The sequence below is a fragment of the Rana temporaria genome, chromosome 10 (assembly GCF_905171775.1).
Source record: "Rana temporaria chromosome 10, aRanTem1.1, whole genome shotgun sequence".
NCBI lineage: Eukaryota > Metazoa > Chordata > Amphibia > Anura > Ranidae > Rana > Rana temporaria.
Window position 1 is genome coordinate 149,161,444 of NC_053498.1, and position 14,602 is coordinate 149,176,045.

At 49.4% G+C, this 14,602-nt stretch overlaps 1 protein-coding gene across 1 annotated transcript in view; it reads right to left on the reverse strand.

Annotated features, from left to right (window-relative positions):
• The window catches only part of ACOT7 (acyl-CoA thioesterase 7), a 173,588-nt gene that overhangs the window by 53,758 nt on the left and 105,228 nt on the right, over positions 1-14,602 (reverse strand). Inside the window, exon 7 of the mRNA XM_040326711.1 lies at positions 14,004-14,120. Within this exon, the coding sequence (XP_040182645.1) occupies positions 14,004-14,120 (117 nt within the window). The remainder of the gene's footprint in view (positions 1-14,003; positions 14,121-14,602) is intronic.

Genomic DNA, 14,602 nt, shown 5'->3' on the forward strand with positions numbered 1-14,602 from the left:
GATTCGGGGCAACTTTAGGGGTGCGCGGTATACGCGGGAGCGCGTTATACCGCGATAAATACGGTAATCAATATCTCCAATAAAAATATATACAATGAACAAGTCCGTTTCGTCAGAGAGACAATCTCAGCAGTGCAGCGAAGCAAGAGAGGATATTCCCTGCAAGACGCCGATCATCTACAGTCAGCCCGATCCTCACTTCCATCTCCTCCACAAGTCGGCCTCCAGTAGAGTTTCTCTTTTTAAAGTGGAAATTAATCAAAATGTTAAAACTGTACCTAGTTGGTAGGTTGGGCTGGTTACGCGTAAGCCGCAGTTCCCACGCCAAGGGATCTCTGTATATACTGTGGTCCAGTGATTCCAGAGCCTCCATAGTAGGAGCAGATATAAGAATGCATAGATTAACGGCTGGTATATATTTCCAAATTTGGGCAAACAAAACCCTCTGTTTTTAACCACTTCAGCTCCGGACCATTATGCAGGTTAAGGACCTTGCCCCTTTTTGCGATTCGGCACTGTGTCACTTTAACTGCCAATTGCGCGGACGTGCGACGTGGCTCCCAAACAAAATTGGCGTCCTTTTTTTCCCACAAATAGAGCTTTCTTCTGGTGGTATTTGATCACCTCTGCGTTTTTTATTTTTTGCGCTATAAACAAAAATAGAGCGAGAATTTTGAAAAAAATGCAATATATTTTCCTTTTTGCTATAATAAATATCCCCCCCCCCCCCAAAAAAAAAAAAAAAAAAAAAAAATTTCCTCAGTTTATTCCGATACGTATTCTTCTACATATTTTTGGTAAAAAAAAAAAATCGCAATAAGCGTTTATCGATTGGTTTGCGCAAAATTTATAGCGTTTACAAAATAGGGGATAGTTTTATTGCATTTTTATTAATCATTTTTTTTTTTTTTACTACTAATGGCGGCGATTATCGATTTTTTCCGTGACTGCGACATTATGGCGGACACTTCGGACAATTTTGACACATTTTTGGGACCATTGTCATTTTCACAGCAAAAAGTGCTATAAAAATGCATTGATTACTGTCAAAATGGCAATAGCAGTTTAGGAGTTAACCACTAGGGGGCGGTGTAGGGGTTAAGTGTGACCTCATATGTGTTTCTAACTCAGTGTTTCTCAATTCCAGTCCTCAGGCCCCCCCAACAGGTCAGGTTTTCAGGATTTCCCTCAGATGAAAAGGCTGTGGTGATTACTAAGGCAGTGAAACTGATCAAATCACCTGTGCAAAATAATGGAAATCCTGAAAACCTGACCTGTTGGGGGGGGCCTGAGGACTGGAATTGAGAAACACTGTTCTAACTGTAGGGGGGCGGGGCTGGACGTGCAACGTCATTGATCATCTTTCCATATATAAGGGAACAGACAATCAATGACAGCGCCACAGTGAACGGGGAAGGTGTGTTTACACTCTCCCCATTCTTCAGCTCCTGTGACCGATCACAGGACACCGGCCCGCCGGTCCCGCGGGCGTGGTCAGGGAGCTTAGGACCGGCGCGCTCGCGACCCCACGGCTGGGCTTAAAGAGACACGTACAGCTACGTGATTGTGCCCAGCTGTGCCATTCTGCCAACTTATATCGGCATGAAGGGGTCCTTAAGTGGTTAATGTAAACTGTTGGGGCCAATGTGGTCGTTTTGCAGGCTGGCTAGTAAGTGTGCTGGGAAATCTTTTGTTTATTTGCGATGTACACTGCCCCTCCATATGCACCTTACTGCAAAAGCCAGTTATAGGTTAGGGTGGTTGCCACTTTTCTTGAACCTTGTTGGTAAACCTTTGTCCTGAATTCCTCCTCAGAAAGAACTGTGGACTTGCAGGTATGTGAGCGCGCTTTTGCACTACTGTGGCTACAGCCTCCTAGCATTATATCTGTACAGTGTGAGATCCAAGGCTCTGCTACCTCTGACTCCTAGGGTCCAGAGATCAGGAGTGAGATTTGGGGTTCTCCCTTCTGTGCTACTCATTGTTCTCCTTTCCAGAGAGGCCGTGACATGAGGAAGCAAAGCCCTGCCGCTACCAAGATGGCAACCTCCACAGAGACATTGGCCCAGATTCACAGAGAGCAAGGCGCACATTACGCCGCCGTAGAGCAAACACCGTACGCCACGCCAATGCAGCGCGGAGAGGCAAGCATTGCACTCGGCAAGCCAGTGCTCCCAACGCTGCGCCTGCATGGCGTTCAAAGGCGCACGCCGGCGTAGGTGGAAGTGGGCGTGACCCCATGCAAATCCACAGCATCCTCCTGCGCCTGCTCACAACCACGCCGGCACAACTGCCTAAGCTACGGCGGATCACCGCGTACGCCGTGAACATAACGTACGCCCAGCCAGACACAAGTCCAACGCACAATACGCCGGCTTGTGTTCCCTGGTGCAGACCTGTGCATGTCTGTTGCCGGGTTGCACCTCCTTTATGGGGAATAACTTTACGCCGGACGTACAACTTACGGGCATCTCGCGTACCATGCGCCGGGCACACGCAGGTTCGTGAATCGGCGTATTTGCCTCATTTGCATGTTTGAATGGCTAATCAATGGGAGCAGAACCATGAGCCCAGCCCATATGTGCGCCCACCCTACGCTGGCGTGTGCAAGCTACGTCGGCGGGGTGTATCCTGTTTTTAGGCGCATGTTGGTTTGTGGGTCTGCCGCACACATACGCCGGCGCACATTTGCACTTATGTCGGCGTAACGTGTTATACGTCGGCGTGAGTGCTTTGTGAATCTGGGCCATTGTGCATAAAAAGGCATAGGAAGTAATGGGGGAAATATCAGCTGCAAGGAGGCCATTGGCCAGCCATTCTCAACCAGGCCTCTTTGGAAACCGAGGGTTCCGCTGGGAGTTCCTTGAGCCGGGGCCGACTGACCTCCAGTTGGATGGTGCCTGCATAATTCAAGAGCCAACCCCACTTGGCAAAGCCAGTGGCATGACACCAATCATATTTTTAGCTCTCTGTAAGTGTGGCGTTCTGACCACCACTTGCGCTCCATTGACCATCAATGTAAGGGGCATTTCTTCCATTGACTCCCATGAGTTGGTTGTAGTAAGAGCAGGGCCGGATCTGGCCTATCTGTTCTAGGGGGTGCTGTTAAAAGACTCATAGGGCATAACGTCACCATTTTGTGTGAGTCACCGACAACCTCTCGCCTAGTGTGACAACTACAGGGAACCAGTACTTCATGCTCAGATGCTTCTTTTCCGTGAGTCATGACTGAGAAATAAGATCTGACAGGTAGTGCAGAGGTGGTGCGGGAGCGAACAGGGAATATGTATTGGGCTGTCATTATATTAGAATGATTAAACAGAACCTATGGCCCTTTATATCAGGAGGCCTCATTAGACTCTCCCTTTACATCAGGATCCCCCCTTACACAAGGGGTCCCTACCAGAGTGTCCTCATCCATGCCCCGTACATCACCAGTCTGCATCAGAGTGCCCTTTGTATCCATTGACCTCTGTCAGAATTTCCCTGTACATCAAACGTCCCCATTATAGCCAGGGCTGTATTAATGAGAGGGCACACCTGGGCACTGCCCAGGGGCCCCAGCTGCATGGGGGGCCCCTGCCCTTTCCCCCAAAGCAGATAGTCCTTGACCCCTGGCTGCCCCTCAAATTGGGGCAACCCGGGCTGCCCCTCTACATCCCAGATATCCCCCCCAGCACTCTGACCTCTTTACACCCCAGATATCCCCCCAGCACTCTGACCCCTCTACACCCCAGATATCCCCCCATCACTCTGACCCCTCTACACCCCAGATATCCCCCAGAACTCTGACCCCTCTACACCCCAGATATCCCCCAGAACTCTGACCCCTCTACACCCCAGATATCCCCCCCAGCACTCTGACCCCTCTACACCCCAGATATCCCCCCAGCACTCTGACCCCTCTACACCCCAGATATCCCCCCCCCAGCACTCTGACCCCTCTACACCCCAGATATCCCCCAGAACTCTGACCCCTCTACACCCCAGATATCCCCCCCCAGCACTCTGACCCCTCTACACCCCAGAAATCCCCCCCAGCACTCTGACCCCTCTACACCCCAGATATCCCCCCAACACTCTGATCCCTCTACATCCCAGATATCCCCCCAGTACTCTGACCCCTCTACACCCCAGATATCCCCCAGCACTCTGACCCTCTACACCCCAGATATCCCCCCCCAGCACTCTGACCCCTCTACACCCCAGATATCCCAGCACTCTGACCCCTCTACACCCCAGATATCCCCCCCAGCACTCTGACCCCTCTACACCTCATATATCCTCCCAGCACTCTGACCCCTCTACACCCCAGATATCCCCCCAGCACTCTGACCCCTCTACACCCCAGATATCCCCCCAGCACTCTGATCCCTCTACACCCCAGATATCCCCCCCTAGCACTCTGACCCCTCTACACCCCAGATATCCAGCACTCTGACCCCTCTACACCCCAGATATCCCCCCCCAGCACTCTGACCCCTCTACACCTCATATATCCTCCCAGCACTCTGACCCCTCTACACCCCAGATATCCCCCCAGCACTCTGACCCCTCTACATCCCAGATATCTCCCCAGCACTCTGATCCCTCTACATCCCAGATATCCCCCCAGCACTCTGACCCCTCTACACCCCATATATCCACCCAGCACTCTGACCCCTCTACACCCCAGATATCCCCCCAGCACTCTGACCCCTCTACACCCCAGATATCCCCCCAGCACTCTGACCCCTCTACACCCCAGATATCCCCCCAGCACTCTGACCCCTCTACACCCCAGATATCCCCCCAGCACTCTGACCCCTCTACACCCCATATATCCCCCCAGCACTCTTGATCCCTCTACACCCCAGATATCCCCCCAGCACTCTGACCCCTCTACACCCCAGATATCCCCCCAGCACTCTGACCCCTCTACACCCCAGATATCCCCCCAGCACTCTGACCCCTCTACACCCCAGATATCCCCCCAGCACTCTGACCCCTCTACAGCCCAGATATCCCCCAGCACTCTGACCTCTCTACACCCCAGATATCCCCCCCGCACTCTGACCTCTCTACACCCCAGATATCCCCCCAGCACTCTGACCCCTCTACACCCCAGATATCCCCCCAGCACTCTGACCCCTCTACACCCCAGATATCCCCCCAGCACTCTGACCCCTCTACACCCCAGATATCCCCCCCAGCACTCTGACCTCTCTACACCACAGATATCCCCCCAGCACTCTGACCTCTCTACACCCCAGATATCCCCTCAGCACTCTGACCCCTCTACACCCCAGATATCCCCTACCTCCTACCTTCTTGATTTCTGTTTACCCGCACTGTCTCCATTGTAGGGGCCCCAGAGCATTACTCATGATGCTATTAAGATGGCCCTGATTATAGTGCCCCCTTACATCAATTGCCCCCATCAGAGTCCCCCCTAAAATCAATTGTCCCCATTAGCTCATGGATCAGTAAATGCACTCTCTCAGAGATCTGGGTGGGCAGATTGGAGAAGGTAGGTAGAGTTGGCCCTTCTGTACCAGGCCCAGGCCCCCCTTAGTTCAGAAGGCAGCCAAGAGACAGAGGAAACTCTCTAAAAACCTTTGGGTGCATGCACAACAATTCCACAGGCCACAGCTCCTAGCAATTAAATACAAGTTCCCTGGGCCCCATCAGTTTAGCAGCAGGGGCCAGGGACAGTGAGGGGATTATTTACGCATTTTCAGGAGCAGACAGAATGCCCGAACAAACCCAAAGTTTAGTCAGATTCTAAGTTTGAACTAAACCATTGGCTCATCCATACACAAGGGGGCAGCTGTCAGGCAGAGAGTATGGGGCCCCATAGGGCTGCTGTTGGAAACTATGGTGCCCCATATAGACAACCTGACACAGGGCCCCATACAGCCAATGCTTCAGTTATGAATAAACACAGTAAGTGATCGGTACCGATTACCCACCGTGTTCATTCAGGAAAGGAAGGGGTTGGCAAATATTACATATTTACCGGAACCTTCAACCCACTCTTTATTTTGAAGGCTCCTATTGTGGGCTTGCAGCTGCCGGTGGGAAGGAGAGGAGGGAATCTGGTAGCACTGCGGGGGTGGGGGGGCACACCGAGGGGCCTGGGCAGCAGGGGGAAATGTATGGTGCACAGGGAGGGTGGTCAGTGTGCCTGGGGGGGGAAGGGGGGTGCAATTACTGGAACTGATCCCCTGTATGGCTCTCTCTGCAGCAGCTGAAAGCCAATGGGAGAGAGAGGAGAAGAAGACAGCTTTCAGCTGCTGCAGTATGAGCCATATAGGGGATTGGTTCCCTTAAAAGCCCCCCCCTCGCTGTGCCAACCACCCTCCCTGCTGCCTGGGCCCCATACAGGAGGACTGGTAGTACCCCCTTTACATGGCCATGAGGCCTCATAATTTCTAATGATGGCCCTTTACAAGGCCATGGGGCCTCATCATTTCTAACAATGGTCCTTTGATGGCCCTTTACATGGCCATGGGGCCTCATCATTTCTAACAATGGTCCTTTGATGGCCCTTTACATGGCCATGGGGCCTCATCATTTCTAATGATGGCCCTTTTACAAGGCCATGGAGCCTCATCATTTCGAATGATAGCCCTTTACATGGCCATGGGGCCTCATAATTTCTAATGATGGCCCTTTACAAGGCCATGGGGCCTCATTTCTAATGATGGCCCTTTACATGGCCATGGGGCCTCATCATTTCGAATAATGATCCTTTACATGGCCATGGGGCCTCATTTCTAATGATGGTCCTTTACATGGCCATGGGGCCTTATTTCTAATGATGGTCCTTTACCTGGCCATGGGGCCTCAATTTCGAATGATGGTCCTTTACCTGGCCATGGGGCCTCAATTTCGAATGATGGTCCTTTACATGGCCATGGGGCCTTATTTCTAATGATGGTCCTTTACATGAACATGCGGCCTCATCATTTCTAATGATAATCCTTTACACGGCCATGGGGCCTCATCATTTCTAATGATGGCCCTTTACATGGCCATGGAGCCTCATCATTTCTAATGATGGCCCTTTACATGGCCATGGGGCCTCATCATTTTCGAATGATGGCCCTGTAGGTGAGCACAACCAAAATCTGGGGGACACAGCCCACCCCAGCCCCCCTAGACCTGAGCAAGAGCTCCCAGAGGCCTGGCAATTATTTTAGGTGTTCCCCTGGTGCTTAAAAGGTTGAAATTGGATTCCATAGGCAACGCTAGTGACCCATCAATTGAGGTTTTGGGCACAGCCTTGAAAGTTCGGTTCCTCTTTAAATAAAGCCCATGGTACGTGACTCCGACTTTTCCCCTTTAAATACTCCACAGTCATTTTGTCCTATTCCATTTCAGACTCTCATTCTAGAAGAGGAAGGAGGATCTGCGATAAAGTCAGCCAAGTATGCTAGGCATCTATCTTCCTTAGCAATCTAATCATTTAAACAGCTACACAGCGTTCTTATGGGAACCTCCGCGCTCAGGCCCTCCGCGCAAGACAAGCAATCCAATGTAAACGCTAATGATGACCTTGACCTCCAACAGCCACCGTTAGTTAAAAATAGCTGTTGGTACTTGTTATTTGAGAAACTATCAGGTCAGCTTTCTAGGCTGCGAGCAGCCGGAAAATAATCCAATCGTTTCCCTTCGCTTTACTGCTGCGCAGAAATCGCCATTGTGCGAGCCAATACATCCGTCGGGCGCTTGTACATGATATGCTTTTAGAGAACTCTATCTGCAGGCTATCCTTTCCTGTACGGGAAAAAAACACACAGCGTCGGATCCATTTTAATTACTCGGATGGACAACTTGAACATAAAAAAAAAAAAAATGATCGATTCTCTCGGCGAGCACGATTGCTCAAAAGTTGAGTGCCATTAGCTTTCGAAAACAAGAGCTAAATAGAAGACGCTTAATCTATTTACAGCGCCAACAATGCCGATAGGTTCAAAAATGTGGGTGTCAATGCCCAGCCACTTATTGGCCAAGCAGTCATTCTAGACCAGTCTTTCTCCACCGTTTTACTACAGAGGAAAGCTTGAAAAGATCTGGGAACCCCTGCCAAAACCAACAATGACTGTTTTTTTTTTTTTGCTAAACATACATAAGACCAAACAATTTGGAGAAAAAACAAAACAAAACATTTTTCTTAGTTTCTGTTACAAAATGTTGCAAATAAGTGATCTTCTTCATTGATGTGCACTGATGAGGCTGCGCTGATGGGGACTGATAGGTGGTACTGATGGGGCTGCACTCATGAGCATGCACTGATGGGGCTGCACTGATGGGCACTAATAGGTGGGTCCTGATGAGGCTGCACTGATGGGTGGTACTGATGGGGCCTGATAGGTGGTACTGATGGGCACAGATGGTGATGGGCACTGATAGGTGGTACTGATGGGGCTACACTGATGGGAACTGATAAATGGTACTGATGGGCACACACTGATGGGGCTGCACTGATGGGTGGTCCTGATGAGGCTGCGGTGATGGGCACTGATAGGTGGTACTGATGGGAACAGATGATGCTGCGCTGATGGGCACTGATAGGTGGCAATGATGCGGCTGCCCTGATTATCAGTGTAAACAAAGTACTGACAGCCTTGCCAGCAAGGCTGTATCTTGGCCTAAGCCTAGGGCAGCACTTTCCAGGGGGGCGGGGGGGGCAGCATGAAAAGAGTCCCCGCCGGCTTGGGCTACACTTTTAGTGTAGCCCCAGTCTTATGAGGTGGGCTTGGCCACAAGACAAATCAGTCTGGCGCCCCCATATGCTGCCCATATGATAGGGATGGCGCAGACACAAGCCAAACAGGAAGTGAGAGGAAATCTCTGCAGATTAAGGGAATCCCCCCCCCCCCACCCCAAGGCCCTCAGAACTAGTGTCCCCACTGGAAAATTTTAGGGAAGGTCTTAAACAGGAAGGGGTGTGACCTTGACAGGAAGGGGTGGATCATATTTAAATTAGGGGTTGGACGAGTTTAGTCAGGCCTAGGGCAGCACAAAACCTAAATACACCACTGCTTGCCAGGTATCAGCTGTCCTTTCCTCACACAGACTCCGCATGAAAGGAAAAGAATACCGATAACCAGCAAGCCTTTTTACATGTGATCAGCTTGAGATTGGACACGGCTGATCACATGGTAAAGGGCCAATCACAGCGACCTTTTACCACGATCTGTGAACAGTAAGGAGTGTTCGCACACACCCCACGTGCAGAGCCCACCAGGAAGTCGGCACTGCGCTAATCACCGAGCATCGGGACAATGTCTCCCTGCCTGCGATTAGCGCAGCGCAGTGCAGACTTCCTGGCGGGCTCTGCACGTAGGCTGTGCGAACACGCCGGAGCTCATCCTTGGTGAACAGCTCTGTTCGAAGGACACATCGGACACAAAGCTCACCCGATGCACGCCCTAGGGGGGGTATGCAGGGGGGTAGGGTTCTGGGAGGCTGTGCATAGACGCCCTTTCAGAGCTAGAGAGTCTTTCTGCTCTAGCATGGTACTACGGTGGTCAGGGGAGGGCTGGCAGCCTTAGGTCTGGGGGTCAAGTGGCCCATTGAACTGCCGAATCAGCTCACCATCCATGGCCCATCTGTTTTTTCAATGCAACCTCATCAGTGCCTATCAGTGCAGCCAACTCCAGTGCCCATCAATGCAGCCTGATCACTGGGACAGGTTACATGGGGTGTATGGGGGGGGGGGGGGAGATGGGGGTCAGCTAGGGGTGTCAGGGTCTCTCACCTCAGTGATCTCAGCTCAGCAGATCCTTGCACGCCACGGCCTCCTGAGGGGAGTAATGCTCCTGGGGTCAAGTTGCAGCCAGTGCCCCAGTCCTGCAGCACTGCGTCCCTACTACCTGGCATTCCCTGCCTCTGTCTGTTTTCAAGAATCCAGTCCCAGGGGGTTGTAGTTTCCTCTGCGCTGCTCTGTTTTCCACCCAACGGGAGCTTGAGCGTTGACTTCAACTCCCAGAATGCAACAGCTAGTGGTCGGCCCGACTTCCAAGACCAGAATAAAAAATAAAATGGTAGCAGGCATTTTGAACATAAGTTAGGGTGGCCTGGGAGGCAATTGCCACCCTGCCCCCTGGCCCAGCCCTCCCCTGACGGTGGTAAATGAGCAGGTAACCGTTGCAGTACGGGCGAAGCCCATTGTGAGTGTAGATTTTATTCGGAGTTGGGCTATAACCAGACAGAAGTCCATAATATAAATTACGATGAGTAAACTTCCTGCACCCAAAATGTTGTGGGAAAGATGGAAGATATGTGATTGGATGGGCCCACCACCCAAAATTCTTAGAGACATTTATGGCCGCCCAGAACCCTGAAATTTTTAACGAAGAATATATTCAAATTGTATAAAAAATACAAGACGTTGGGTTTGCCAGGCTTAGCTATGCTCTGTGTTCCATCGACAAAAAGGATTTGATGGAGCAGATGTCAATTATTAAAGCAAATTAATTAGTGCCGGTCAGACAAGACCTTGAATTTTCCTCGTCATTACTGTGAAACCTGCTCCTCATTATATGAACGCTACTTGTTCTAATGAGCACCTTCGCAAAGAACAGAGGATTGCCAAATGTCAAGGCTTCTCCACACAACGGCATGCCGAGGAAGAGCTGAAGCCGAAAAAGACAAAAACGACAAACGCGTTTTGCCGAGATCTAAGGCAAAAATATTTCAGAAGCCAATCCAATTATTAAAATGAGGAGTAGAAAAGAAAAAAAAATTACGGGGGGGGGGGGGGGGGGGGGATTATAGGTGACAAACTATGTGCAGTGTGCGGATGTGAGAACGGGCTTTAATGGAGGAAGGGGAAGCTACAACTGAAAACTGGGGGGGGGGGCACAATTCCGTATTGACCTCAATGGGATGCAATACGGAATGCGGCCAGAGGTGTGGGGGGGGGGCAGAGAGCACCGAAAACGGCCGAAAAAGGCCCGAGGACACTTCGGCTCGTTTCCTGCGCCCCCGTACCTCAGGCTAAATGAGGTACTGCAGGCCAATGTTGGCTTTTCTCTACTCTTGCGCCCTCGTACCTCAGGCCATATGAGATACTGCAGGCCTATTTTCGTCTCTGCTCGGCTTCTGCGCCCCCGTACCTCAGGCCAAATGAGGTACTGCAGGCCTATTTTCGGCTCTGCTCCCCCATACCTCAGGCCAAATGAGGTACTGCAGGCCAATGTTCGGTTTTTCTCGGCTCCTGCGCCCCCGTACCTCAGGCCAAATGAGATACTGCAGGCCTATTTTCGGCTCTGCTCCCCCATACCTCAGGCCAAATGAGGTACTGCAGGCCAATGTTCGGCTTTTCTCGGCTCCTGCGCCCCCGTACCTCAGGCCATATGAGTTACTGCAAACCTATTTTCGGCTCTTGCTCGGCTTCTGAGCCCCTGTACCTCAGGCCAAATGAGGTACTGCAGGCCTAATTTCGGCTCTGCTCGGCTTCTGCGACCCCATACCTCAGGCCAAATGAAGTACTGCAGGCCAATGTTCGGCTTTTCTCGGCTCCTGCGCCCCCGTACCTCAGGCCATATGAGTTACTGCAAACCTATTTTCGGCTCTTGCTCAGCTTCGATGCCCCTGTACCTCAGGCCAAATGAGGTACTGTGGGCCTAAAAAAAAAAAAAAAAAAGTTGCTCGCAAATCAAACCGAGGTTCCACTGTATATATATTTTATCTTTATATCTATAGATAGAGATATATATCTATAGATACACTGTACATACATACACACAGTTAATATATATAAAAATAAAATAAATTGTATATACACACACACACATTGATATTATCAAACACGCACGCAAATAATATTTTATTCACCTCGCCTATACCTTTATATGCATTTCACACGAATATATTCCCTAAAACCGACAGATGCCATTTCTAAAAATGTATCGGCTTTGGATCTCTATATACATATTTATGTAGAGCTAAAATAAAACCAATTTCTATTCCTGTTCCATGTATTCCATGTACGGCATCCATCAATTTTTTGTTGGATTGCTGCCGTTATTAACCCGCCATAACGGCGACAGCCTTTTCTTCCCCGGCGTATTTCCCGGGTGGGTACGTCTGCGGTCTGGACGCACAGCGGTGTTAGGGAAACGGCATGCTGGAAGGAAGTATTAGTGCCGTCACTTAGGACGTCTCCCAGTAATAACACATATGCTTCATCTTTTTCTCCCTGTAACCTTTTAATTACACCAGCAAAATCATTTTATCTCTTTAGCTGTGATTGCTAAATGAGTCCCTGCGTAACGTGGAAATTATAGGCTTCTTTAAAAAAACGCAATCACATTAATAACACGAAATGTTCATAGCTCAGCGGGAAGCACTTTAACAATATCATCAACAAAAAAAAAATCTGTTGAAGGCCCATCAAAAGGCATTACCGCGCAACATTTCTCATCCTCGCGTTTTCCCTTAATGAAATGCAATCTTCGTTTAGAGCGGCGGCCTTTTTATTATTTCATTCGAAATGTGAAAAAGACAGAATAATATCATCATTGCGTGGTAAAAAAAAAAAAATGTATGTTTTTTTTATTATCATTATATACAGTGGACCCTCGGTTCGCGGGTAACGCGGTTAACGAGCGTTTTGTAGAACGAGCAACTTATTTTTTTTTTATTCCGACTCTGTTTGCGAGTGTTGTCTCACAAAACGAGCAGAATTCATGCTAATGGGGTGTGCAGTACCGCATTTGCCCAGAGGTGCGGGGGGCGCTGGTGACACTCGGAACGGTTCGAAGCCATTCCGAGCCGTTGGGAAATACTCGAAATCACTCCGTACTCCAACCTTTGAGGGTTTACAAGATCAGCCGAGCTGTCCCCGAGTATTTTCGAGGCTCTCCGGCACGCCCCCGAATCTGGCCTCATGAGGTATTGAATGCAATAGAATTCAATGCGGAAGGAATTATCTTTGTTTCTGTAACGGTCACCACCGTTTACGATCTTCCATTCCACCAACCACGACAGCTTATCCGACACTCCACAATCCAGCAGACAGGACCCATTGGATTTTCCCCAGAAATAACGAGACAGACCGCTCTGTTACTGGTTCCAAAATGAATGAATACTTTTAATGGTAAAACTCAGTCTTTTTTACACCAAAAAGCATGCTGCAGTAATCACAGGGACAAAGACACACTCCACCCACACATCACACAATGAGGGGGGCTAACGAGTCTCCAATACACATCCCACAGACTTTTCGGCACCGGTCTGACATAATTAACATGACCTAATTACTACACCTGAGAAGTCAGACGTTATGACTCTCACCTGCTATTCACATCACATATTATCATCAATAGTATATTCACACCATACAGTGTCATTGCATTCAAAATGAAAGGTCTTTCAGAAGCCAGACTCAATTAACACCTCAAAGTTAGACATCTGACCTTTACAGACTTAATTAGTACAATAGACACAAAACAGTATTAGCATCACACAATGGACAATGGAATATCATAGGAGCCCGACTCAATTAACACCTCAACAGTCTATTGACCTGTTCATAAGGAACAACTTGTAATATTTCAAGATCCTGCAATACATGAATTATCATTAATGTCCCATCTCATGTAATCCGAGATATCAGTTCTCAGTCATCCTATGCCCAAAAGGGACTCCCGTCAGAGTTTCCATTGACTTCTATGGGGAAACTCGCTTTGATATGCGAGTGCTTTGGATTACAAGTATTCTCCTGGAACGGATTATACTCGTAATCCGAGGTTCCACTGTATATATGTCATTGATCTGAACAGGCTGCCCCCGCACACCCCTGCATGGGGGACTGGTTCACCCCGAGTGGCTAAAGACGCCACTTCACAGATTTTACCATCAGGTGGCGATAAAGGCGAGTTGTGTCTCCAGGTCATATTACTCTGACGCCACATGAAGTAGGTAGAGGATTTGCATTTCAAAAAAATATCAGAAAATAAATATTTCTTATTGGCCATAGACGGATAAAACCATAAATGCTGACCCACCTTTCTGAATCTTGCGATGGAAGTTAATGGCGTCCACAGAAGCTGTAACGATGTTGGTCTTGCAATGGCGGGCGGCCACAATTCCAGCCACTTCGTCCATTAACTTCATTGTAACACCTGAAAAAAGAAAAAAATGCAAGGATTTAAAATGTGTAGCTTAAAAAAAAGGCAATACTAAGAAAAGAAGGGGGAAACAAATCAAAAATAAATCAGAGTGCTGCAAGTCCCCTGAGTTTATCTAGGAAGCTCCTCACAAGTGGGATGGAAGGGTCTGCTGCCTGAGGTCTGTTCTACAATGTAACTACCTCCTTCTCTGCTTGAGAAGTCATTCTCCCAGCTGCTCAGCTCACCCCACTCCCTCTCTCAGCAGTTCAGCCCCCCCGTGCTCCCCCTCCCAGAAGTGACTAAGTAGCTCAACATTCCCTCACAAAAGTGACTCAGCAGCTTACCCTTCTCCCCTCTCCTAAAAAAGACTTGGCTCATCTTCCCTTCCCGGAAATGACTCAGCAGCTCAGCGTACCCTGCTCCCCTCTCCTGGAAATGACTTGGCTCAGTTTCACCTCTTAGAAGTGACTCGGGAGCTCTGCTCTCCCTCCCAG